This window comes from Galeopterus variegatus, unplaced genomic scaffold, assembly GCF_000696425.1.
Source record: "Galeopterus variegatus unplaced genomic scaffold, G_variegatus-3.0.2 Scaffold52, whole genome shotgun sequence".
NCBI lineage: Eukaryota > Metazoa > Chordata > Mammalia > Dermoptera > Cynocephalidae > Galeopterus > Galeopterus variegatus.
This window is the reverse complement of record NW_007726163.1, coordinates 1002380-1029839: the sequence shown is the minus strand read 5'-3', so window position 1 is coordinate 1029839 and position 27460 is coordinate 1002380. Positions and strand designations below refer to the sequence as shown.

Below are 27460 nucleotides of genomic sequence, written 5' to 3'. Positions count from 1 at the left end.
CCTCCCTCCCTCCCTCCCTCCCTCCCTCCCTCCTTCCTTCCTTCCTTCCTTCCTTCCCTCCATCCTTCCTTCCATCTTCCAAGTTAATACTCATTGCCAGGTCCTCTTTTATGTATTGTGGAGTCAGCAATGCACAGGACAAACACATGGCGCCTTAGTATGGGCAGAAGACACGATAAACAGTAAGCACATAGATGTGCAGTGTACTGTCAGGTGGTTCAGTGTAAAGTCATGAGAGACCAGGGCTGGTCATGGGGGGGGCTTTTTGATCAGGAGAGGACACATTGAAGCCAAGCCCAGAAAGGAGGGAGGCGTAGAGGATGTTTGGCTTTGGCTGGCTCCCTCTCCCTCCCCATCCATAATGATGGTCACCATTTATTATCCCTTGAGCATGGGCATCATGACTACTGCTTTGCATGCCTCATGCCATTTCATTCCCCCAACTAGATAGTAGTACTCCCATTTTGTAGATAAAGTTGAGTCACAAGGAAATTGAGCACCTTGCCCAGGGTCACCTGGTGAGTGGCAGAGCCTGGACCATTTGTCTCTGCCCAACCCTTGGCTTCCCACTGCCCAGGGGGGATGGGACTGTGAGGACTGTGGTCTGCCAACCCCAGTGGAGAGGGGGTTCCTGCCATTCCTCTTTGGCTCTCTAGCAAATTCTTGGCAGATAAAGGACCTCTGAGGTCCAGGTGAAGACTGTGAAAGTGTCGCCCGGGGGACACTTTTCTGCCTCTGCTGTCAGCTGGGAGCTTGCAACACCTGCCATTGAAGATACAGCCTGTCCTACCAGCAGCAGGGCCTGCCTGTGACCAGGTCTCTGGTTGCACCTGGAAGCCCATGAAGGAGGCTCCATCTGCATGCCCTGGCTGAGGAGAGAGAAACGGGAGCCAGGAGCTCCCCAGCCCTCTGTCCCTGACTCCATGAAGCTCGAGCCCTCCTGGTGAGCAGGCAGTCCTTGCTGGGCCCACAATCCCAGCCTGGCCCAGGCCCACTTGGGGCGTCCTCGTAGGGGATGCAAGGAGCCTTTGGTAGGTGGCAGGAGACCTTGAAGCTGTGCCCTAGGCACTAAGCACATCATGAGTGGAAACGCCTCCCTCGGTCACCGCCGCAGTCACTGGAGAGCTGGTGATGAGGCCCAGAGGCAGATGGCAGGAGCGGGGTTCAGAGGAGGCTGGGAGGAAACTGGGGACTGAAGTTCTAACTTTAGTTCTTCATCCCTCTGATGACGACCCCAGACCTCCAGACTACAGCTGTCTCCTCCTCAGAAAGAGGAGGCGAGGCTGGCCCCATGAGCAGGAGCGGGGCGAGCAGCCTGGCTGCGGGATTGTTTCTTGGACTCGGTGAGGAGGGGCAGCTCCCACGTTCTCACGCCCAGACCCTCCCCTTGGACAGCGCCTTGCTGCTCATCCATTTCTTGCAGAAGCTATTTGCCCTCCCTGAACACCAAGTCCCTGATTCTGAGCCACAGAATCTCAGGATCTGAAAGAAACTTTTGGGTGATTAGGCCAACTTTTTATGCCAGGCCTGGATCACAGCACGTGCTCCCCAGGCTGGGCTTGCACACCTGCAGAGACGGGCACTCCCTACCGCAGGCAGCCTCTGAGCGTGAGGAAGTTCTTCATCCTGCGCCTGCGAGAGCCACATCTTGTAAAGGCACCTTTGCTGTTGGGAGTCATGTCATCTGGGAACAGGGAACACTGGGTTGTTGCCACTCAGGAAGTTAGTCTTGGATCCTGCCAGCTAGAGCCACAGTGCAGTGACCTTCAGGCAGCTGCCACCTGCTCAGCCTTCCAGCGGGTCTCCAGCCACACCCAGACATCTGGCCCCAATGTCTGATGACAAGAGAACAAAGGGGTCTCTTAGAGGTGACCTGCTCTGTAGCCCACATTGTCCACATGAGGAAGCCAAGTCCCAGCAAGAAGTGATCAGCAGCCTATCATTTGGCATCAGAGCCATTTGGGATTGTGGGTCGCCTCTGTGTTCCTGGGCCTTTGCTTTTTGTCACAGCCCAGAGGTTCTCAGCTCTGCTCAGGGAACCCTGTAGATGAGGCATGATGAGGGTCAGCCTCTGCTCTGTCCATTGTTGGGGGGTGCTGGGCTAATTTGGAACATAAAGCTAATGCTTCTGAGAGTCAAGAGACCTGAATTCAAATCCTACCTCTATCCTTGGGCTGCAAGTCCCTCGTCCTTCCTGGCTTATAGACCCCCCACATGTACAATGAGGCTGACAATCAACTGTCCCCCAAGGGTCTGCGAGTGAAAAGTTGAGGGAGTGTGAGGATCGGTTCACTGCCAGGGACCCAGCCAGGACCCTGTCCACAGTCTGTATCCACCATAGCCTCTGGCCTTTCCGACTTGGAGCTGGAGAGTTAGAGGTGAGGAGGCAGGGCCTGGATTAGGTATCCTGGGAGGGCAGGAGAGGCAAATGGTGACAATGGCCAACAGAGCCATCTACCCACCGTCTGCATCTGGTGATGCTAGCCTCCACTCAGCCCAGAAATGGGCTGCAAAAATCTCCCCCAGAAAGACCTGGGGCGGTGGGTTTGGGATGATTCCAGTGGGCTCTGGCTCAGATACCTTGTGATGCCCAGGCCAGGCTTTCTCAAGCTCGAGGTATTTCCCATGCTCAAGCCATGGCTGCCTCACCCCAGGTAACCCCGAGCAACGGCTCTGGCATCCACACTGGGGTCGGTGCAGCTTCAGCCCCAGCCTGCTGGGCGTGGCCTGCTCCTGTGCCCCGAACCCCCAGGCAGGGGAGGGGAGGTCACAGAGAAGAAGAGAGAAGAGTGGCTTCTTTCTCAGAAGCCTTCCACAGGGGACATCTCAGGGCCCTTGGGTTTGGGACAAATGACAGCGGGCTGGCAGACACTGCCATCTGCTGGTCCTTGTTGTAACAGCATCACAGTGTGGCTGAACCTTCTGCCTGCTGGGATTTCGAAGATGCAGCAGGCAGGGAAAAGACTCAGGAACCAATGCTCGGGGACTCTGCCGGTGAACAGGCTCACCTGGGGCTGTAAGATGTCCTGGGAGATGAGGGGCAAGGATCGCACGCCTCCTTTAAGACCATGGTAAAGACCTGGCTTCCAAACCACCTTTAAGACCGTAAGTTAATTAACCTCTGTCATTCTGTGTCCCCTCATCTTTAAATGGGGATGGGGTGCCTACCTAACAGGGGTGTGCTGAAGAGGAAATGAAATGCAGTAGTGAAAGTCCTTATCACAGTGCCTGGCTTAGTAAATGGTGGCTTTTATTATCTGGGTACATCCTTTAATTAACTAGTTGGAATTCTAGTTAATCTAATCTATCCATCTAGTCTCCTCTATATGTTCACTTGTCTTTGAGGCATTTTCCCTCTGTGGACTTGCCTGTCATGGATATCAGTATTCTGAATGTTCTGGAGTTGCATCTCAATTAGATTTTCTTAGAGACCTTTGTGGACAAATAAGATTATATTTCTAAATAACTTTTGGAATAAAAGCTGCTAACTCTTTGTGCAGTAGTTTGGAAGGCCCAGTCCTCCAGTCTGGATCAGATAGAGCCCAGGGTTTCTGTTCTAGACACACAATGATTGGGGGGACCAAACCATCTTCAGCATGGGAAGATAGGGGCTGACAGGATCAGGAGTAGAGTAGGAGGAACAGAAGGTGTGTCCCCTGGTCCAGGATATGAGACCTTGAAGCCACTCCTGAGGATGAGGCCAATGGGACCAAAAGGTCTTCTGGTTCCCAGAGCAGAATGTTGAGCAGGAGCATGGGGCTGACGGGGATCCTGGTGTCATGGGATTGTGCAGGCCTTCTCACTTTTCCTGGCCCACATGACAAAGGTGTCCTTGAGATTCTTCTGCAGAAGCAGTCCCTGAGGCTGCCCTGCAAAGGATGGAACACCTGCAAAACTGGGGACTCAGCCTTAGGCCATGGCAATGCGCATGTGCCCCGCATTTCCTAGGCAGCTGATCCACCTACAAGAAATACATTAATTTAGGGCAGCGAACCAGCTGGGTTCTGTCCTCCCAGACTTCATTCCAGGCTTGGATAAGGAGCTATAGAACTTCATCAAAATGCTTGTCCTGATGGCAGGGACACACATCTGGAAGTTAGTGAAAACACTGGGTAACAGAATCAAAATCAAAAAAGTTACCAGCAAATCATTGCAAATTAAAAGAACAATAAGATAGCACTTTGTCTTAATCTGTAAGATTAGCAAAACTGAAAAAGATAAAATCCATTATTGGTGAGAAGATGGGCAAATGGGCACTTCTGTATACCATGGGCAGGAATATAAGTTCATGGAGACTTTCCAAGAGCAATTTGATAGCATTAACATTTTAAAGAAGGAAATTTTTACATTCAGCACTTTCACATGTACAAATTTAATTTAATTTATAGATATACTCGCACAGATGAAGATAAATATACAAGGATTTTTTTTAAATTGAGATAGTAGTGAAAACTGGAAATGAACAAAATGGCATTTAATAAGGTAAGGACAAAATAAATTATAATCCACCCTCACGGTGTTTACTATTCCCCTGTTATAAGTCTGAGTTAGATTTATGTGTCTGGCATGAAAAGGTGCCCATGATATACGATGCCAAAATACAGCATGGGGGGGGGGGACAGATTCTCAGTTGTCTATACCAAAGGTAAAGCCATGCTGATGGACATGTTTCTGTCCCTTTGTCACTGTTTTTTGTGTCTGTCACTGTCCTGCCATTCCAGCCCTCGTATCTCCTCAGGAATCCCTCTGTCTTCTTTCTGCTTTGACCCACATTTTTACATCATAAGTCAAATTTCTGGGAGGGACCTTCATTACCAGGTATTAGAATAAACTAATTCCCGAATAGCACTGGAAGCAGAATTGACAGATCATGAGAACAGAATAGAGAGTCCAGAAGCAAATAACAATATTTGAAAATATTTAGAATATAATAATAATGACAATTCCACTGAGGGAAAAGGAAGAATTGTTCAACAAAAATTACCAATGTATTATACTAGGGAACAACTTGATTAACTTGTACTTCATTAACTAAGGGGAAAAATTGACTCTTATTTCATGACATAAGCCAAAATTAACTCCTGGTGAATCAAAGAATTAACTGTAAAAAATGAAACCATAATAAGCATATTTGTTTTTTTTTTTTTTTTTTTTTTAAAAAAAAAAAAAAACAAATATGCTTATTATGGTTTCATTTTTTACATTTTTAAAAAAGATGACTGGTAAGGGGATCTTAACCCTTGACTTGGTGTTGTCAGCACCACGCTCAGCCAGTGAGCGAACCGGCCATCCCTATATGGGATCCGAACCCGGGGCCTTGGTGTTATCAGCACCGCACTCTCCCGAGTGAGCCACGGGCCGGCCCATAATAAGCATATTTGGAAAACATATATGAATATTTATATAGTCTGAATAAGGAATACTTTCTAAGTATAATTTTTTATTGTAAAAACCATCAAGAGTAATGTCCATGGTAGGAACTTCATAAAATCTTAAAACATGCATATAAAAAAATTCTAAAAAACAGAATTGACCTTAACCAAATGACACCTTAACATCACCAATCGCAGGGGCATTTGGCATCACATGCCCCTGAATGTGATCCCCAATGTAGCACAATTCACCTGCACCGGACCATGAGAAACAGTCAGACAAATCCAAACCCAGGAGTATTCTGCATCATTGACTTGGATTCTTCAAAGATGTCACTGTCATGACTGATGCAAAAGGCTGGGGAACTGTTTTAGAATAAAGGAGACTAAAGTGACATGATAATTAAACACGATGCAGGACCCTCAGATTCTTTATTGGGAGTGGGATGTAGGGGGAGCAGTTGTAAATTAAAGACATTATTGGGACAAAGAGAACAGAGCAGACATGGCAGAGGGTTAACAGTTGTGTCTCCAGGACTAAAGTGCTTATTCCTGCAGCATTGGTGATGCTGTCAGCCTACCCCTCTGCTCAGTCCGCTCTGAAGTCAGGCTAGCTGGAGAGACCCGCCTCGTCCAAGGTCAAGGCCCTCCAGGGTTGCCCACATCCAGTGATTGGTCGATGTGGGGGTGTAAAGGCCCGCCCCCTTGTCCCAATTCCGGACCACCTGGCAGGGCCAACCCAGCTGCAGAGCTCCCTCCACTTCCCCCAGGTGACACCTTGCAGCCGGTCTCCATCTGCAGGGACCTTTCCTGTGAGATAAGGTGGAGCATTCACAGATGTGATTATGAATCCTACAACTTTTCTGTGTTTGAAACTTTATTGAAAATAAAAACTTATGAGAAAAAAATAATTAAAAGACAAACAGGATAATAGTTATCACAAAGGATTAGTATTCTTAATATATAAAGCATTTTTACAAATCTCCAGGAAAATGGCAAACAGAGCTTTTTTTTAAATGTGCAAAGGTAATAAACAGAAGAGTCACAAAGAAACATAAGACTAGCAAACAGGTGAAAATAACATTCAACCTCACTTGTAATCATGTAAATGTACTTCCAAAGCCAGAAATATAACTTTTTACTTACCACATTTGAGAGGATTTAAGAAAACGAATCTGGCTGTTGAGGTTTGGGGAGGGTGTGCTCCATTCAAACCCATTAAACATGCTGTGTCCCTGTATCCCCCAAGTTCTGCAGCCTTCTACAGTATCCACACAAAGTGGCAGATTTGCTGTGCACAGGGAACCCTTTTTCGTGAGGACTCTCTGGAGACCCTGCTTCCACAGCCAACCCAGCTCCTTCCAGATTCCTGCTGACTTTGTTCCTTCCCGGGACTGTAGTGCCCTGTGTGTTCTGCACCCCACATTTTCTCTGTTTCAAAGACCACTTCCCTGAGACTAATGTGCACAGTGGGCCATGAAGGCTGGAGGTGGGGGTCCCTGGAGGAGCCTTACAGAGCAGGACAGGACTCAGGGTAGTGACTCAATGTGCCTGTCGCCACCCGGACGCCCAGTCTTCCCACCTTGGGCCCCCTCCACCTGGCTGGGCTGTGTTCTCACTCCACAGCCCCACCCACCTCTCTCAGAGCTGCTGGCAGACTTTCTTTTACTTTATAATGCAAAGAAATGAACCTCTGTGTCTCTTCTAATCTCCTGAGACCCTCTGCTACTCAACAATAACTGCACACTCATGAAACATGAAACAAGTTAGCTCTTTTCTCCCCAGCCTTCTTCCTAGTGCATCTGGCTCAAACATCGGCTAGCGTTTCAAGGACCATCCACGCCCAGTAATCCCCCAACACCACCTCCACATCACGTATCCACAGCGTAAGAACGGGATAAGTTAATTACAGCACATCCGCACATGCTATTCTAAGTAGCCATTTAAAATTATGGTTTTGGAGGTAATTTAATATGGAAGACGTTTACAGGATGGTAAACGAAAAAGCAAGTTTACAAGATGATATATCCACTAAGATTCTCTATTGTTTAAGAGATATATCTAATGTACAGGCATTAAAAAAAAATCAGGAAGGAAGGAACAACAAAATGTTAACAATTGTTATGTCTGGCATAGAACGAGAGGTGATTTTTTTTCTTTCTTTTTTTTTTTACTGTCCCTATTTTCTAGTTGTTTTACAATGAGCATTATTTATTTCTATACAATACTTTTTTAAAAGTCCTCTGCCTTGTCTGCTTCAGATTCTGGCTTCTAGAAGAGGGTGCCACACCCTCCTTCACCTCCAGTCCCTGCCTCAGGCCACTGGGAATCTGCCCTCTTCAAGGTCAGGGAAGACCTTTCCCTCTGGCAAAGATTCTTTGCTTGACCAAACTTTAGTCAGTTTCCTGAACCTTCTAGGCCCATCTATGCACTTCCTTGCCTTGTAAAATCCAGCTTTAGGAAGAACCCTGTTAAGTTACTTTAGCAAGGAAACCCCTACTCTCCATATCTGATCACCTTCCATATCTGGTCAAGTCCTTCGTCCCCCACCATCCCCCAGGTGATAACTGATCACCCTGGCCTGCCTTCACACCAAGAATCCTGCTAGGTCGGTTTAGCCAGAGGTTAAACCCTTACCCCTAAGGTTTCCTCTTGGTAATCTTCAATTCACTGGCCCCCACCCTGCCCCTTAACAGTAAATTCTCACTTGCTCTGGCTTTTCTTTTACACCTCTTCAACTTTTTTGACTATTCAGCAGTGTTTGGCATTGCTGATCATACCCTGGCCCCCTTCCTGAAATACTCTGTGAGTCCACTCCCTCCTTCCTCCTTCAGGATGAAATGGCACTCAAGGCCCCCCAAGCACGGGCTCCTAATGGCCTCTGCCCCCTCCTCTCTCTTAGTGATCTTGCCCCATGCCACTCTCTCCAGCTCCCCAAGCACGCTCTGGTTCTCTCGAGGCACCTGGCTCTGCACCACTGCCTAGAATACACTTTATCTCTTCTCTTTCTTCTCTGCATTCATCCCCATCTCACCTGGAGCAGATTTGAGGTCAGGCATTATGTATGTACTTACAACTGTACCAACAAGGAATTCATTGCAGAAAACCCCACTTAGAGTGTCTTAGGCACTCATGCAAGGAGAAGTCTGGAGAAAGAGTCCAGGGCTGGTGTGGTAGTTCATATGCCATCAGGTCTCCAGGCTCTTCCATCTGTATTGGGTAGGGCCCAAACTCATATTTGTGCCTCATGCTGGCAAGATGGCTGCTGTGTCTCCAGCATTGTACCCCCTTTCCAAGTAGAAGTCAAGGAAGGGGCAAAAAGCTTTCTCCTTGCAAGGTAAACCCTCCACAGGGACTTCTCTATATATGGCTGGACTTATGTCGCATGGCCCCTTCTAACCCCAAGGGAGCATGAGCGTGTTACCTTTCCAGCCTACATGGTAGTAAAAAGCATGCAGAATGGGGTTGTGAGTGGCTTTGGGTTAGCTAATCTACAGTGCCTGCCATATGTTTTGTCTCATCCCAGTTACATTTTATCTTGTTTAATTCACAGCAATCTATGAATTAAGGATTTCTGTTATGCTCATTTCACCAATGAGAAAACCAAGGCCCAAAGAGATAACACCCACATTTTCATGACCTGGGTCTGGCACCACCTGCTCCTGGAAGAAGTCCTTGTATTACCCAACCCCAGGTCGAGTTAGTTATGTGTCCTGCACTGTGCACCCATAGCACCCTGGACCTGCATCCTTATTGAAATCTCCAGCTGTCTCAGAGTGGTCTGTGAGCCCCCAAAGTGGTCTGAGAGCCCCACTGGACAAGCCTGTGCCTCCTCCTGCAGTCCCTAAGCCCAGAGCTATGCCCATGAGCATTAGCTAAGTGACAAACAAGGTGGTGACCATGTGCCACATGGAGGTGCCCAGACACCTGCATCTCTAAATCACCACATTAAAGGACAGAGACAAATCAGCAGGTCCCCAGAAGACCCACCCCACCAGAAACAAGGGAAATTTCTGTGCATGGTGCAGCCAGAGCTCAGATCACCCCCTACAGGCTGCAGTGTCTCTAACTGATCACATCGCCCCTGAGGCCCAGGGACTTCCCCAGTTGAACACTGAGGCCTGGACTGTTCCTCCCAGGGCAGTGCAGAAAGGAGGAATAGAAAATCCTTTGCAATGTGGTTTGTGTTACCATAGCTTCAGCCATGGAAGGGGCTCCTCGAGTCAAGCAGGAAGCAGAAAATATCAGATTTAGATCCCACATTCCATGCATTGTATACAATTATGTGCTGGAGCCACATAGGGGCACAGATCCACAGAGGCAGAAAATGGGATTGCTATTGGGGACGGGCTCACTCTGTCATGGAAAACCAGTTATGTTCTTGACAGACACCAGGTGTGCTGAGTCCCCCTGTGTGGCACCCCTGGGGGCAGGGGTGAGGTCTGTCTCTTTTGCTTACAAGGTATTGGTGACAGGCATGCTCCCAGCTCCAGCAATGAGGGGAGTCCCTTTCTTTGCAGCCCCCCCACCTCTGCTTATCTCTGGAACGTAAATGCTTCCCTAAGACCCATTTCAGCTGTCTTCTCGCTGGGTGGGCTCACCCCAACTTAGATTCAACAGTCTCCTTTCTACCCATTTGTCCCACATCAGTGTCTCCAGCCCAGGTATGCCTCCTGATATCCAGAGCCATGGATCTAATCTTTTCAACGTCCCCAGGCCCTCAAACACCACCTGTTCAAAACAGAACCCATCATCCCACCAAAAATGTGTTCCTTCCCCAGGTGCCCTGCCACAGAGAATGGTCCACTGTCCAGCCCCTCGCAGGAGCCAGACCATAGCTTAACTCCTCTGCCCACATTCATTTGATTCCCGAGTGGTGACTGATTCCATCTCTCAAGTCCCTCTCCTGCGTGTCCCCTCTTCTCCACCTGGGCACCCCCCACCCTAGTTCATGCTGCCGTCACCTCCAGTCTAAATTGTTCTGCAGTTGTGCACATCTTCTTGCCTTCAGCATCACATACTCCAAAGCACTGTCCACAGCTTAGCTGGCCAGGCCACTCCTGTGCCCACAACCCTCCGATGGCATCCCGTCAGCATCCAGATCAGTGTGAAACCCTGAGCTTCGTGCGCAGGCTCTCCATGCCATGGCTCCTGCCTGACTCTGCCCCTTGCTCCCTGACATGTTCCTTCCTGTCTCTAGGGCTTTGTACATGATATTCCTTCTCCTCTCGTCCATCCACTCTTACTTTGTCAGGTCTTACTTGGACATTGGCTCCTCTAGAAAGCCTTCTCTGACCCCTACCCCTTCTGCAAGTGTAAGGGCAAAGAAGTCCATTGAAAGCAGCGAATGTGTCTCCTTCCCTGTGAATTCTTAGCACCCAGCACACTGCATGTGTTGGATAAATGACTGCTCGACCCTCTGGCACCGCATCCAGACTCCTGGAATGCGGAAGCCCATACCGCTTTCTGCCCAGATCCTGAACTCCCTTCCTCTAAAGTGGGGCATGTCCATGTAAACAAGACATGGGGGACCACTAGCCCCCATGGACCCCGTCACACAGCAGACGGGCGGCCAGCAGGGGGAGCAGACAGCAGCGGCCGCAGCCATCCAGGCCTCCCTCACAACCTTCCTCCCTCCGGTCACCCGTGCACTCAGTATCGCTCGTCTTGTCTAGAAGCAAAACCGATAAGGCATAGGAATGTATGTATTCAAGAGATACATTGGGGAAAGTCATTTTTCCATATTTCTTACTATAAGATTTCTTCACTAAAATCAAAACTACAGGTAATGGCGATGTTGGTGATGATTGGTAAGCTTAAAAAACGTACCATTGGGCCGGCCGGTGGCTCACTCGGGAGAGTGCGGCGCTGGGAGCGCAGCGACGCTCCCGCCGCGGGTTCGGATCCTATATAGGACTGGCCGGTGCGCTCACTGGCTGAGCGCGGTGCGGAGGACACCAAGCCAAGGGTTGCGATCCCCTTACCGGTCACGAAAAAGACAAAAAAAACGTACCATTACCCTCTCGTGACTTCAGGTGTCACCGAGTCCCAGCTTCTGGTGCTCTTTGTTGCAATAGAGCAGGGGCAGCAAGTCGCACCTTTCTCCTGCCTTTCTTCCAGGCTCAGCTTTTCTTGTCCTGGGCCGCTTTGGCAAGTGACACAACCTCTCTGTTTCTCATTCCATGGAGAGTTGCTTCTATCATGAGCAAGTCTATCACGTTCTGCCTGCCTCTACACCTAAGCCCTCTCCTGAGGGAAACTGGCCCCTGCTGTCCTGGCCCCAGCCAGGGACCCAAAGGCAGGCATTAGAGGCAGGCAAGGGTTGGGGGACTCCACCCGGGGCTCTGTCAACTACCAGGAAGTGGCTCTTAGAAGACCCTCTGTGAGAAGAGTGCCTGCCAGGTGTGGACTGAGCAGACGGCAGGAGGGACAGGGCACCTTGAAGGGAGGGCAGGAAAGGGGAGGCCGCAGGTCGTGGCACACCCCGAGAGCGCGTGGCCCGGGGCTGAGTCGTCGTGTTCACTGTAGTCCCCAAACTTCCACGGGCCTGGAATAGACACCAGCTTAGTGGATGTTTGTTGACTGCCTGCCTGATGGACTGAAAAGGCCATGAAGGAAAGGGAGAGTCGTTTTGCAATGGGACGAGCAGCAGAAACTGAGCAAAGTCCTGTCTCTTTAGTGGCTCGGTATCAGAGCGACACAAACCCCGCAGCCAGGCGCACTTCGCTGCCTGGTAACCCGTTAAACCCTTAACCCATTGCTCCACGAGTGGGTTAATCCATTCATGAGGGCACAGTCCTCATGGTCTGTATTAGGCCCAGGCGCATCAGAGTCAGAATCGCAGGAGGGCTTGTTGGAAGGGAGATTGCGGCCCACCCCAGGTGTTCTCTTCTGATTCAGTTTCTAACAAGTTCCCTGGTGATGCTGAGGCTGGTCCAGGGACCCCACTTTGAGAAACCCACATCCAGGGCAACATAGGGTTGCCAAGCCCAGCACTTTGGCTTGAGGTTTGTGGCTGTGATAAGTTTCAGGCACGACCAGGAGGCGTGTTTGTGTCTGTCCCATTCATGTTGAGCCACTTGGATGCAGGGGCAAAGGAAGTAGAGAAGGGGAAAAGTGGCCTTTTTCTAGGCCAGTTCGGCCTTGGACGAGAGGTCAGAGGAGCTGAGCTGAGGCAGAGTGACTGCAGCAATAGAGTGGGACTCTCAGCTGGGCGCGCCCACCTCGAGTGTCCCCGTTTTACAGATAAGAAAACCGAGGCCCCCTAGAGGGCAAAGCACTCACCCCAGACCTAGTGGAAGGCCTGGGACTGGCCGGTCCCCTGCAGGCGGCCGGAGAGGGGACCCCGCTTCCCTTTTCTGCCGACCTGTGTTCGTTTCTTCAGGGCCTGAGCATCTGGGTCTCCGTCCTTCGGCGCTCGCTGTGTGCCGGGCCCGGTGCTGGGCTCGGGGGCCGGGGGCCGGGGGCCGGGACATCAGACGGGCCCTGCAGGGGGAGCTGCGATGAGGGTGGCGGGAGCGGGTACGAGCTTGGGTTGCCATGGGAGCACGGAGCGGCGGGAACCATGCTCCTGGGAGGGCAGGAATGAGGCCGCATCCTGCAGGGCGAGTGGACTTAAACCAGGTGAGGGGGGGGGAGAGGTGGCCACGGCCCAGGGAGGTCGCTCGGGAGACCCAGCAGGGACGCAGCGCGGGTCCACCCTGATCCAGCCTGAGGACCCAGCACAAGATGGATCCAGGAAAGTCGGGGAGGGACATGGTTTTACTTTCTCCCCCGTTTTAAATAGCTGTGAAGTGACTCACTCCAAGTGCTTTCATATACTCACCGTTGAGCCTCCTACACAAAATCTTGGGCTAAGATGCCAGTTTATTATGTAAATGAATATCTACATTGGCAGAATAGGTTTCTCTGCTGCCATGTAAGTCACGTCCTCTTGCTGGGCCTCAGTTTTCTTTTCTGCAAATCGGAGGTTTCAGATTGGCAGGTGTGAGCAGCTTCAGCAGCAGGCATCCCTCTGTCACACGCAGACAGACCTATGGGGCTGACTTTGGTCCTGGGTGCTTGGGAAGGGGGTGGGTGGCCTCCTTCGTTGCAAGCCTGGACTAGGCTTGTTAACAGACACCGAGTGCTGGTGGTGGTGAAGGCCCAGTGAATTGGGAGCGGTCCCTCTTCCCCGCAGACACCAGCAAACCCAAGGAGCTTGCCTGCAGGGGCCTGCGCATGCCATAGCCCCGCAGCCAGGCGCACTTCGCTGCCTGGTAACCCGTTAAACCCTTAACCCATTGCTCCACGAGTGGGTTAATCCATTCATGAGGGCACAGTCCTCATGGTCTGTATTAGGCCCAGGCGCATCAGAGTCAGAATCGCAGGAGGGCTTGTTGGAAGGGAGATTGCGGCCCACCCCAGGTGTTCTCTTCTGATTCAGTTTCTAACAAGTTCCCTGGTGATGCTGAGGCTGGTCCAGGGACCCCACTTTGAGAAACCCACATCCAGGGCAACATAGGGTTGCCAAGCCCAGCACTTTGGCTTGAGGTTTGTGGCTGTGATAAGTTTCAGGCACGACCAGGAGGCGTGTTTGTGTCTGTCCCATTCATGTTGAGCCACTTGGATGCAGGGGCAAAGGAAGTAGAGAAGGGGAAAAGTGGCCTTTTTCTAGGCCAGTTCGGCCTTGGACGAGAGGTCAGAGGAGCTGAGCTGAGGCAGAGTGACTGCAGCAATAGAGTGGGACTCTCAGCTGGTGAGGCGGGACGTGGTGGGGGAGGGGGGACGTGGACCATGGATTATAGCTCCTGGTGCAGCCAGAGAACTGTCAGACATGTTCAGGGATGACAGTTCAGAACTGTCAGGGATGCTTTGGGGGAGCTGGACTGTCGGAGGCGCCAGTCAGGGGTGCCACCACTGAGAAGTCCTCTCCTTACAGCTCAGGCACCCTCCTCCCTGTCCCTTCCACCCACCTGTGCCTCATTTACACGATGATCCTTTATCATGCCCTGTAAGGGGCCCTGGGCTCGCAGCATCAGGCAGAGAATGCCATCATCTGGCTACAGGTGGAAGAAGAGGGCTGATTGGTTTGTGTATTTTTAATCTCACAGCGTACATCTGGCTCTCTCTGCGCTTTAGCACCTCCCTGAAGGCAGGTCAGCCTGGGCCTTCCTGGGTGATCTGTGCTATTCACAGGGTGCCTTACACTGAGGGACAATGTTTCTCATGTGCGCGGGTCTGTGCACTTGTTGGGCATGCACACGCACTGCATCAGTAGGCGTTGACAGCTGAGCATGGGGTGTGAGGAATCGTGTGCAAGGAGTACCGGGCCAGGGGGCGTCTAATGGATTGGGATGTGATTCCAGAGAGGGAAGGGCCTTGACCCAGGCACAGCTTAAGCTTCAGAAGCCCCTCCCTGCTCAGATCACAAGCCCTCCTTGCATTGCAAAAGCCTGCCTGGCACAGTAGGTGTGGGCCTCAATGATCAGAGCATGCCTGGCACGTCCTGCCAGAGGTGTGTGTGCCATGCACATGTGTGTGCATAGGTCTGTGCTGCACCCTTATATAGGATAAGGGGTGCATCTAACATCTTTTCTCACTTCCAAGAAAACGTCTAACTACTTCTTTGCTCTCCATACAGTTAGTGTATTTGAGTAGCATTTAAAACTCTCCAAGAGCTTTAATGTGGAGCCTCGAGAAGGAGGTTATCAGCTGCGCAGATGAGGAAATGGCCTTACCAGTGCCTCGCTGGGCTCCAGGGCTCATGAGGACCCGGTCTCCAGTGGCTGTCGCATTTCCCCAGCTGGACAGGCTCTAGCAGCTCTCCTGGCCTCTAGCGAGCTGCAGAGATGCGGCTCTTTCTCCAGGTTCCCGGTGGGGTTTCATTCCCACATCATCTACACAGACACAGGCACTTTCCTTGGTCCGAATAGAGCCCCAGGGTGCCACTTCACAAATTCTGCAAAGCTTACATCGCGTTTGTGTGAAACACTTAGCCCTATATGATTTTCAACAATCCCATCCTTCTCTGTTTTCCTGCTGGGAATAGACCTTCGTACCTGAGCAACCCAAAGTCAGGACCCAGGCCCAAGGCCCGGGAAGTCAGGCTTTATGAGGAGTGGGCTGTGTGGCCTGGAGCAGTGACCACTGAGAACCACTGAGGACAGCCAGCAGAGCACCTGGGACCCAGGCCCCACCAGGCCACACCAAGGTCCTGCTTGCCTTTCACTCGAGAACCCTGTTGACCTGAAACTGAACTTCATTTGCCTTCATTTTCTGTGGCAGGCAAGTCCAGAATGTCCACACAGGCCTTGATCTGACCGTGCCCCAGCATCAGGAGGTGCGGGGCAGGATGATGTCCGGCCATGTGGAGTACCAGATCCTGGTGGTGACCCGGCTGGCTGCATTCAAGTCAGCCAAGCACAGGCCAGAGGACGTCGTCCAGTTCTTGGTGAGCTGGGGGCTCTGGCCAAGATGCTCTGAGGGTGTCCAGGGTCCAAGAGTTCGGGCGGGCAGACACACCTGCCCACCAGTGTGCAAGTAGCATTAGAGCAAGCACTTGTCTATCCAATGCTCGCTCAGGGCCTGGGAGTGCCAGATAGTGTGGGATGATAAGAACATGAGCGTGAATCAGATGTCTACAGTTCATGGGGAGACAGATGCAGATGGTGGCGGGAGCACATGGGGGGTCGTAGGGGTGTAGAGAAGGGGCACTCTACCCACCCTGGGGAAGGGTCTCCAGAAACTGCTCAGAAGAGGTGAGGGCTAGGCTGTGTTTTAAAGAGCAGTGGAGCTAAGCAGTAGAAGGAGAAGAGTATCCTGGGCGGGGGCACAGCCACGCAAAGGCACAGAGGTGGGAACAGGGTGTTGTGTGGGGAGCTCCAAGTGGTTGAATGTGGTCCTGGGGTGAAGTGGGAGAAGATGAGGGTGGATGATGGGCAGAGTCCTAGTCTTGGAGAACCTGCAGGGAGCCTGGGCTCATTTTGCAGCCAAGGATGAGTGTTAAGGAGGAGAGTGATGTGGTCCCATTTGCCTTTAACCAGCCAGTCTGGTGGGCGTGTAGAGGTGAGTTGGAAGGAACGAGGCAGGAGACCAAGAGCCCAGTTATGGGACCAATACAGTAATCCCCAAGGCCAGGGCTTGGGGCAGGCCGGAGTGGTTGGGATGGAAGGAGGGAGAGAGCTGACAAGGTAACATGCACATAATTTGCTGGCTGATTGTTTCCACCAACTGAAATAAGGAGCATGGTGGAGGGTCAGGACTGAGGGCGCATGTTGAGCGTGAAGCGATGGGTGGACGCACAGGGCTGGAGCTCGAGATGGGGTCAGGCCTAAGTTGCAGGCTTAGGAGGTGTTGGCTTGGAGGTGATGTTAAAAGTCTAGGAGTGGATGAAGTGGCCTAGAGAACAGATGGGGAGGGCAGAGAGAAGGGCTGAGGGGGAAATGCTGGGGATACCAGCAGTTCAGGGGTAGTCAGGAAGGATGAATGTACAGTCAAGGCAGAGGAAAGAGAACTGGACATCTGTGGAGTCACAGGAAGAGAGAGTTTCAAGAAGCGGTGAGATCACAAAATCATTTATTTATTATTTACTGATTTGTCTCTTATAAAAAGGCCTGGAGCTGGTGACCAGAAGAGACAGGCTACAGGGGTATTAGGATAAAGGTAAAATGAGCTAGACTCCCACAGTACGTAGGGGGAGCACCTTGCTGTAGGTTTGCCCACAGGTTAGCTCTGAATCTCCTGGCAGCCAAAGCAAAAAGGGAAACAATGAATTGCATTACTCTGGTGACCTATTAAAAGAGACATCAAATTCTAAGAGAAACTTATGACACAAATCTTTCTTTAAGAGACATTCAACAACATCAGTGGTAGTGTCTGAAACAGCAGTGCTGTTTTGCACGTGATTGCTCCTTAGACTGACACTTGGTGAGAACCAAGATACGTCAGGTGGTGGCTCTGGGTCTGCATTGCTCTGAGAGTGGCTCTGCTCTGCAGGGTAGTTTGCAGCTGCTGGGAGTCTGACTTGACCCAGGCTGGACCTCAACCCACCAATGTTTTCAAGGACAGGAGCAGAAGAGAATATTTGAGATTGATGTCCCTGGGCATGCATTGAGGCAGCATTCTGGGAGCCCTTGAGGAGCACCAGGCTGGCCCACTCAGTTCTGTGCAGAGCCAACCTTACCCAGAGGTGTACATGAGGACATCTTTAACAACTCCATGTCCCCCACCAGTGACGCCTATACCCCATGGAGTGTGTGCCCATTCCAAAGGGCAAAGGAGGACTCGTTTACTTCCTGTGGAATCTGGGGGTATAGCCCAAAGTTGCATAAGCCAGAAATTTGAAGTTTTCAGCCCAAGCCTGAAATTTGAAGTTTTATGACTTACCTAAAAGAATTAATGAGCATTCTGCATCTATTCCTTAAAAGGGCATATGTGTTTTAATATAAATATATATTTAATTGTTAGCAATGGAGCAAAACCAGCCTCCAGGAAGGGGCACTGTGCTGGAGGTTTTGCAGACACCCTGCACGTGCTTGCGGTGCAGGCATGCACACACCGATGGTAGAGGGCTGCGGGGTAGCATCACTGCCCAGCGCCCAGCACAGTGCCTGGCACACGGGGGCACCAGATGATGTGAGTGCCCACCCTCAGCCCCCTCTGCACTCAGTGCCTCTCACTTGGCCTCCTCTCATGGCTGGTGCTGGTAGCTACCTGAGAAGCCCTGTCTGATGGGTGTGGGCCTAGCATAGGGTGGGAGCCTAGACTTAAAGCCCTGGAACCTCACGCTGTCAGTGCCCTGGAGATGGAGGCTCTGGGAACTTGGGCTAGGTGGGTCTGTGGGCTGAGCCTGCATGGAGCAGTCAGGCCAGCAGGGGGCGCTCGGCCCCCACCATGGCCTGCTCTGCCTGCTGGGCGGGAGTCTCCGGCTCCTCAGTTGAACTGGGTGGGCCTGTGTTATCAATCACTTTAGGTGTAAGGATCCTCTTACCTTTCCTTAGGGCTGTTCGCAGGGAAACTCTGGAGCCAGGCGCTTATGCTGTCCCAGAGAACTACCTATTTGGAGGGTTCTGAAGTCCCCCAACTACCTCCTGGTGTCTGGAATCTTCCTAGGCTGGGGGTCTGGGTGGTGATGCTGCTTAGCCAGGTGTGTGCATGCCAGACACACCCTGTGCTGGGAATTTCTGGGCCTCTGGGTGTGTGGGCATCAGAATGCCGTGCCATGCAGTGGCACACAAGCATTCCAGTGGGGCACTGGGGGTGCAGCCCAGGCTGGGGGCGCAAGGGTAAGCTATCCATGCCCTCACCCTTCATGCTTCCACAGAGCCACTGGGGAGATAGGCCTGCCTCTGAGGAGAGTGCAAAGGAGTCCAGGATTGAGGGTGGACATGGTGGCAGGTGCAGTGTGTGGCACAGAACAGGTGACTTTTCTCTGCGCACTCACATTTGGTTGTATAGATCACAGTGGTGGCACCCAGCCCACTGTACTGTGGCTGCTCACCCTGCATGAGCCTGAAGTCCATTGGGGTGTCCTCATCCAAGGTAAACAGGCAGTGAGAACTTGACAAGTGAGCCTTAGCTGCCGAGGAGTTGGGAGAGGCCGAGGAGGAGGTGGCAGCCAGCCTCTGGCCCTGCAGGAAGTCGAGTGCTGCCCTTGGTGACTCGGATGGCATTCGGGACCCCCTTGTGACGGCAGCTCTGGCCTGCTTCTCCCAAGTCCCAGCATGTAGAATCCTGGCTGGTGACAGGGTGGAGGGCCACCTTTGGCAATAGCTAGCTCCACTGCCTGTAAGGACAGGCCCCGCCGGAAGGCTGCTGCTGATTCACAGGAGAACCAGCAAGAGGTCTGTGCTCAGAAAAGGTGACTCATGGTTGCAGAAAGATGGCCTGGCAGCCTGCCAGATGGTGAGCTCAGCCTGCTGCTGTGCTGCAAGCCCAGGGTGGAGGCAGAGGCCATGGTCACCTGCAGGCCGGGCAGGGCTCCTCATATCAAATATCTACCCAGGCCTGTGATAGTATCCAAAATGGCATTATTATGGCATCTTTCCTTTGGGCCACTGGAATGTTCGTAATTGAGCCTGCCATTGGCTGGGAGGGTTAAGGACTGGAGCCTGTGGTGGGGAGATGGGCGGAGGGGCCGAAGCGGCATGCCCCGGGCACACGTGCTGTGGCCACCAGCCCTCTAGGGACCCCTGATTGGAGCAAGAGAGTTCCCTCTCACTCTGCACTCCTCTCATTCCAGGTCTCCAAAAAGTACAGCGAGATTGAGGAGTTTTACCAGAAACTGAGCAGTCGCTATGCAACAGCCGGCCTCCCCGCGCTCCCCAGAAAGGTCCTGTTTGTGGGGGAATCTGACATCCAGGAAAGGAGAGCCGTGTTCAATGAGATTCTGCGCTATGTCTCCCAGGATGCCGAGTTGGCAGGCAGCCCAGAGCTGCTAGAATTCTTAGGTACCCGAGGCCCCACCCGCACCCTGAGGTCTCCCCCACCCAGAACTAGGCCCCGGCTGGGTGGGAGTGGGTCCACAGCTGCCCTCTGCAGCCTGGAAGCTTCGGCCAGGCTGTTGAAGCAGATGGGCCTTGCCCACATCCCTGGGCCAGATGGCGGGCAGGAGGAGGCCCGGCCTCAAAGGACTGTCTGGGTGCCACATGGGGCTCCCACAGGGGGCACTCCCCATGGTGTGACCCCACCCAGGACCCCACCCCTAGAGCTCCCCTGATCACCTATATGTACATACACATATACACACATGCCTCTGCCTCCTGCTGGTCAGGGCCTGGCTCCTGGGGATGCCTCACTCTCAGCCTGTGCCCCCCACAGAGACAGTCATATACATGGCTTCAGGCTAAGGCACAGTCAAATCGATCCAGCAGTCCCTTCCCAGTAACAGGGACCTTAAGCTCTTCCGGTGGATGTCCTGGGTCCCCTCTCTTTCCTTTTCAGTTTTCTCATCTGTAAGATGGGAAAGCAACCTGGCCAATAGGTGGCTGTGATGATTAAGTGAGCTGATAGGTGCGTGTGAAGCACTCCTATCACCTGGAAACCCCAGCCCTATCCCAGTCTCACCCAAATGCCCCCAGGGCAGGTCACGTGCTCATATGCCTCTGACTTCCTCCCCTCTTTGGATCAGTCCATTAACTTTAACTCTTTTCCTGATTACTGTGGATCTCCTAGTCCCACGAGACAGAAGGGAATTTTCAAAAGAAAGAGGACAGCAAATAAACCAACTTAACAAAAAGTGAGAGGAAGAGAATGAAAGCATAGCCGGTGAATGCACGGGCCTGAGACCGGACAAGGTTGCAGAGCTGTTTCTTGTATCCACTTCCGTGCCCCTCACACCGATCTGGGGTCTCTTCTGCCCCCATTTGCTCCGAGGTCCCAACCCTTCCCTCATTGCCTGTCCCTGGGGCTGTGCAGACTATGATAAGGTGGCTCTGGCCCATCCAGAGCTGGAAGAAATGCTCAGGGTGTCCCGGCCCCTCTGTTATGGAGAGGCAGGATAGGGTGGTCTGTGCCTCAGTTTCCTTGTTTGTAAAATGGAGATACAGTTAGAATCTCTCATAAGGTTTTTGTGATATTTGAATGTAAGATGCTTATTATATGATACTTATTACATGAAATTGCAGGTTCATGAGATTTTTGTATGGTATTTTCACATTTGTCTGAATAAAATAACAGAGCATCAAATAATACAATCATTATCAGTCAGTACATCCCCTGTGCCAGACACCAAGTTCTTTACCTACAGGGTGGTTTTTTTAAGAAGTGAATGCTGGGCCGGCCCGGTGGCGCACTGGAGAGTGCACCGCTTAGGAGTGCGGCGGCGCTCCCACCGAGGGTTCGGATCCCATGTGGAGACCGGTTCCCGCTCACTGGCTGAGCGCGGTGCGGGCGCAACACCAAGGGTTGCGATCCCATTACCGGTCAGTAAAAAAAGACAAAAAGGAAAAAAAAAAGTGAATGCTTTCAAAGATCAACTACCCAGTAACTACTCAGAAAGAGATGAACAGTAGCCTAAACCCACGCTTCTCAAACTATCTGTGGGGGAAGACGAGCTTTTCTACTCCCAGCCTGTCACAGACGGACACTTTGCAAATGCAAAATCTCCTGCTTGGATGGTGTGATGATGCCAAGCTGCTATGGAAATTTTTGAATGCTTGCTCTCCTTTTCTGTACCTACCTCATCATGGACTCTGGTCTGTGGAGCACACTTTGAGATGTGCTGATCTAAGCCAGTTTGTAATGGAGAGATTGCAGTTTGTTCTGGAACCTTCCACGTGTTCATTCTGTGCACTTATCAAGTTTAGTCTAATTGCCCAGATTCTCAGAGGAGGTCTCCATCTGCAGTTGGATTGACAGAGCTCCTTGCCGAGCCCCACGCTGTAAAGCAGTTCTGGAAGTGCTGGTTCTGTCTGAATTGCCCCGTACGCTGGCTGGTTTACCCACCGCTAGCCCAGTGGATGTGGCTTGGCCATCCCTGCAGTGCAGACAGCCTCTGGGCCACAGAGGTTCAGGAACCCCTGCCTCTGACTTGCCCTGAAGCTGCCACTTGTGACTGTTCCACTCCAGGCTTCCCTGGCGCCTGTCAGCCCTCAGGGGGCCGAGTGAGCACTTGGTTGGCCCCTGAAAGTTATCACCTCCCATCCCCCCAGACTCACCATCCTAGCTCAAGGCAGTTCGGTCCTAGGAAGCTGCAGGAAGCCCTTGACCTCTGATCCTGGTGCAGGAGAGTGTGGTGTGGCAGGCACGTCCTCTGCCTCTGGGGTGGGTATCAAGTCCCTTCTCTTCTGTCTTCCTCCACAGGCACCAGATCCTCAGGTGCTGCAAGTCTCACCAGCAGAGATGCCTCTGTCCTGGAGGGCACAGACAGCCAGGAAGGGGACGAGGAGGCTTTTGACTTCTTTGAGCAGCAGGACCGAGTGAGGGGTGAGGGTACCCCCGTCCTGGGCCTGAAGGGTGAGGATGCAGAGAAGTCCATGGAAGAGGAGGAGGAGGTGTTGGATCCCCTGGGCATCATGCGGTAAGTCTCCTGTTGTCGAAAGGGTCTCCTTCCAGCTCATTCCAGGCTTTCTGGAGATGGTGCCTCCCTTTCCCTCCCCTGGGAGTCTAAGAAAACCCCTGTGCTTCCTGGATCACCTGCTTGTAGGGGTCTGGGCTATGAGACCCTGCCCTGGCATGCTCAGGAGACTGGCTCTCTCTGTGCCCTCATTGTCACCTATATCTTTGGGGCTGGGCTCAGGTATCTCCTGCCCCTGCCTGGTCACAGGGAGCCCCTGGCTCTGCACTGAGGCCTGGCAGAGCTGCCCCCCTGACAGCTCAGGAGTCCAGGCTGCTGCATCCCCCCAGCTGGCACCAGGAGGCCTGGGCTGTCCTTCCAGCCATGTGGCTTGTGGTTGCGACTGTGGCTCTCTGGGCCTGCCTCCCTACAGGGAGGAGGGAACGTGTGACCCAGAGGTGCTGACTGCATGTGATGTGAGGAGGTAGAGTGAGCCCCAGGGCACTCTGGCCATATGCCCCTCACATGGACACATGTGCACACTTGTGCACACGTGCAGCATGAGCACCCTGCCTGGAGAAGAGGCAGGCCAGCCGTGGTCGTCCCTCTTAGGGGTGTCTTGCTTCTCTTGCCCTTTGTCCCGTCTCCTTTCCTGGCCCTCTGGCTGCATCAGCCAGTCAGTAAGGTGCTCCTGAGCCCCTCTGCGTGGATCACCCTGTGCTGGGGGGCAAGACTGAGATGCTGGGGCAGGACGCCCCCACCAGAAGGAGACGGCTTCCCTGAGGGGGGACAAGGCAGTTCAGCCTTCCCCAGGGTGCTCGCTTTTTCTCTGGGGCCCAAATTTGGTGGACCGCAGTGGAACAAGGTGGAACTAAGGTGTTCTGAGCTCCTACTATGTGCTGGGCATCATACTCTGTACTCCATGTACCGATCTCGCTGACTCCCTGCACCAATTTTGCTGACTCCCTGCTTCACAAGCAGCCACTATCAGCCCATTCTACAGATTAAATAAAAGGAAACCCGCAGAGGCCAGGTGCCCTGCCCGAGGTCGGATGGCTGGTAAATGATAGTACAGGGCTTTGAACCAAGTTTAAGATGCTTGTCTCTGGAGCCTGGGCTCGAGTCCTGTCTCTGCCATTCCCCTCGTTTATTCTATTTCCTCAGCAAAAGTGGGATTATGATAGTACCTGCCCCCTAGGACTCTTGTGAGGATTAAATGCATCAACATAGCATTGGCAATTAGCTACCCTCATGGCCCTGTCTTTCTATGGAATCAGACCTCAGACCCAGGGACACCTCCCTGCCAGGACAGGTGGGTCCTAGAGACTCATTGACGCCTTCAGTCCGCAGATGAGGGGGACTGTCTGTAGGTCCTGCTCCAGAAAGGATTGAGAGCTGAGCAGAAGTCAGCCATTGGCAAGTCCAACTTATAGGACATGCAGGATGCGGTTCTAAGAGCGTTTCCCGCGCCGCACAGGCCTGCCTCCGAGACAGGATGTATGAGGGGTGGGCTGTGCAGGGGTGGGACCAGCATAGAGGGGATGAAGGTTCACATTCAGAAGAGGTGTTCAGGGAGCCGCAGCAGAGACAGGACGTGGTGCAGCGAGTGCCCGCAGCCAGGCCCCTCCTGGCCTTCCGTGTCTGGCCTTGTCCTGGAGGGGGTCAGCAGCCCCAGGGGACAGGCATCAAAGATGGCAGGTGAAGTCTGTGATAGCCACTTCTTATCAGCCCCGAGGGCCCTTCGTGGGCTATTTTAGTGAGCATAGACTTTGTCTGAACTCAAGCTCTTTGTGTTCTAAGTAACCACATGCAGCACCAAGCTGAGATGGACTTCAGCACTTGGCGCCAGCCTTTGGCTGAAGAACTTGCCTACAGAGTGGCTCCTTTTTTGGGTAGGAAAATGCTCTTTAGGGTTGGCAAGTGCTGCCTTGGATTTCCTACTTACTCCAGTAGCAGATTTTCATGGGGGATGTGTCAGCTGGCCTGGGACCACCTGCCCCCCTGTTCCCTCCCCCAGCTCCTGAATCCCAGGAACCGTTAGCACCTAAAAGAAATCCTTGAGTCTTAAAACCCTCTCCGGCCTGCTTTTCTCTTAAGGACCCATGTGACAACAGTTGGTGTCATCACATCTGTCAGGAATAAGAAGTACTGTTTTTGGAAGCTTATTAAATGCTGAAAACTGAGTTAGCATTAGCTAGCCTTATCTCATGATGTCATTAAGGCAGTATTTCTGAAACTTTTTGCTATGACCCACAGTAAAAATGATATATTTCTTATCCTGACCCAGGACACACATGTGTGTAAACATCAGACAAAATGAAACAAAAGTTTCGAGAACTCACATGAAAACTTAGTGTTTTGTACTCTGATATTTTCTATTCTATTTTTTTATGAAAAGGTTATGATGCACCGAATTACTTTCAAGATCCATTGTGGGTACAGTTTAGGAAATGGTGCTCTGGGAGGCCTGTACAGGTTGAGCATCTCTAATCCAAAGATCCGAAATCCAAAATCCAAAATGGTCCAAAATTCAAAACTTTTTGAGCGGCAACATCATGTTCAAAGGAAATGCTTATTGCATTTTAGATTTTGGATTTTCAGATTAGGGATGCTCAACCAGTATGTAATCCAGCAAATATTCTAAAAACAGAAAAAATCCTAAATCTGAAACACTTCTGGTCCCAAGCATTTTGGATAAGAGATACTCAGCCTGTATTGTCATCAACCTCATTTTGTGTATTAGGAGACCACAGTTTGGAGTCAAGCGGTTTGTCTACGTTCACACAGCCTGCAAATGGCAGAGCCAGGACTGGATGCCATCTCCTGTCCAGTTTCTCAGCAGTCTGGGGGATGGACTGGGCCTTAGCATTATCCCCCTTTCACAGATGGGAAAATTGAGGACAGAGTTGAGCAGGGACTTGGCCAGAGTCTGGTGTGTGGCAGAGCTGTGCCTTGAAGTCGGGTTTCAGCCTCAGCCTCTCCTGGACATGCAGGTGGGCCTGTTGACACTATTGCACAGAGCCCCCCACCCGGCCGTTTGCGGGGAACATCCTGTTCTTCACAGGCAGCGTCTGTTCCACATGCATCTCTCTCCATCCTGTGCCCTCAGTCCCTCTGCAGACACAGCAGCCCTGGCTCCCCACCTGCGCCTGTCCCCCACCCCCAAGCTCCCATCTGGGCCTGGCTCTGGGCTTTCCTTGAGTAGCCACCGTTTCCGTGTGACAGGCCTCGGTTCTTCCCTGCCGTAGCCGCAGTGAGGCGCTGTTGCTCCACTGCAGGGTGCTTGGAAGGGTGGGAGTCGCCAGCACTAAGCCCAGCCGGGTTGGTCTGTCTCTTCTTTGTCTTTTAAACCTGGTTCTGATTAGGGAAAAGAAGGCGGCATGTTATTACACCATTAGAGAGCACGTAAAGCTAGAAGAAGCCCTCACACCAGCCCATCCCAACACTGCTGCTCCTCTTATTTTCGGGGGTTTGCGTCTGACCCTGTCCCAGCACGAGCTGCATTACTGCAGACATAGTGCACGTGCCTCTTCAGACTCTGCTTTTTTTTTTTTTGTCTTTTGTCTTTTTCCGTGTCCGGCAACGGATCGCAACCCTCAGTGTTGCCCCCGTACCGGACCGGGGACCGGCAACGGGATCGCAACCCTCGGTGTTGCTCCCGCGCCTCGCTCAGCCAGTGAGCGGGAACCGGTCTGTATGTGGGATCCGAACCCTCAGGCGGAAGCGCCGCCGCGCTTCCCAAGCGGCGCACTATCCAGTGCGCCACCGGGCCGGCCCCCAGACTCTGCTTTTTCATTTACTGTTCTGCCATGGTCACCACTCCATGTCGAACATAGTGTTCACATTTCACTTAATATTTTAGAGACTACACAGTTCTGAGAACATTGAAGTTTTACTATAGTTCTTCTGCCTTCTGCTGGAAATCCTTTGCTAGAAACATTTTTCGTTGTGATCCAAATAATATACAATTAGTATAGAAACACTGAAATCACAGGTAAAAGTCCTTTCCCCGTGAATGCATGCACTTTCGAACATTCATGTCTTATTACAAAACATGGTATTGTGTTGTATGTGCCATTCCATAATTTGCTCTTTCTCAGCTTACGTACTAGATCTTTCCAGATCAGTAAATATACTTCTTCATTCAAGCTCTGTGTTAGCTCCTCAGGTTGATGTGTTGTAGGTGGCATTGCCAGGCCCCTGCTTGTGGACACTGTGGTGTTTTCCATAGTTTTGCTATTACAGGCAATAATTCAAGCAGCTATTATGTGTTCAGAACTTCTGTGCTATTGAGCTTTTGCCCCAGATGCATGCCCCAGAGCAACGTCCCCAGGGCTTCTGCCAGGCTTTGATGTACCACTCCAGTAAGGATTCTTTAGGGGCTGAATCTCCTCTGTTGGGAGGGCTGTTCTGCTTTCCCAAAACCTGCCCCCCCTTGGCCTCTCCCTCCAACCTCTTCCCATTACCCCCTAGCCTAGGGGATGGGGGAGCCCCCCCCCCAGGTCCAGGCCTTTGAGGACTCTCAGCTTCCACAGCACAGACTGGTTCCTGTCTGAACACGCCTGCCTGTGAGGCTGGGCTTCCCTGACTTCCCCTCAAAGGTGAGAGTCCCATTCCATGGCCTCAAGTGGCAAAGCTGGATGTTCTTTGGAATGCTGTGTTTTATTGTAACTTTTTATATTCGTACAGATTTTGCTTCGTCTTCCATAAAATAACCACGTGTGTTTCAGTATAAAGATAATATTTTACTCTCTATATTTAAATGAAGTCAGTTCTGGGGTGATTCTGTGGTTGAGAATGCCCTTAGCACACTGCCAAGTATCTGGATTTGCTAACTCAAGATTTAGAAGCAAGTCAATGCCCCAAGGTGGGACCCTCGGGGTGAATGCCTCTCCTCCAGGAGTCACACTCTGTGATTGCTTCTCCATGGAAGTCCGTTGCCCGGTGCTGCTGCAAATAACATTGTCCTGGAATGGATTTCAGAATTTCATTTGTTGGCACTCCAGAATTTTCTCTAATTGAAAAAAAATAGCTAAATTAAGTTAAACTCTTCGTTTTGTTTTGTTTTGGGGGCTGGCCAGTCCGGGGATCTGAACTCTTGACCTTGGTGTTA

At 51.8% G+C, this 27460-nt stretch overlaps 1 protein-coding gene across 1 annotated transcript in view; it reads left to right on the top strand.

The window, feature by feature from the left end:
- Positions 1-27460, top strand: part of HS1BP3 (HCLS1 binding protein 3) — a 42017-nt gene that overhangs the window by 2678 nt on the left and 11879 nt on the right. The window contains exons 3-5 of the mRNA XM_008573409.1: positions 15639-15804; positions 19594-19801; positions 22155-22371. Of these exons, the coding sequence (XP_008571631.1) occupies positions 15639-15804; positions 19594-19801; positions 22155-22371 (591 nt within the window). The remainder of the gene's footprint in view (positions 1-15638; positions 15805-19593; positions 19802-22154; positions 22372-27460) is intronic.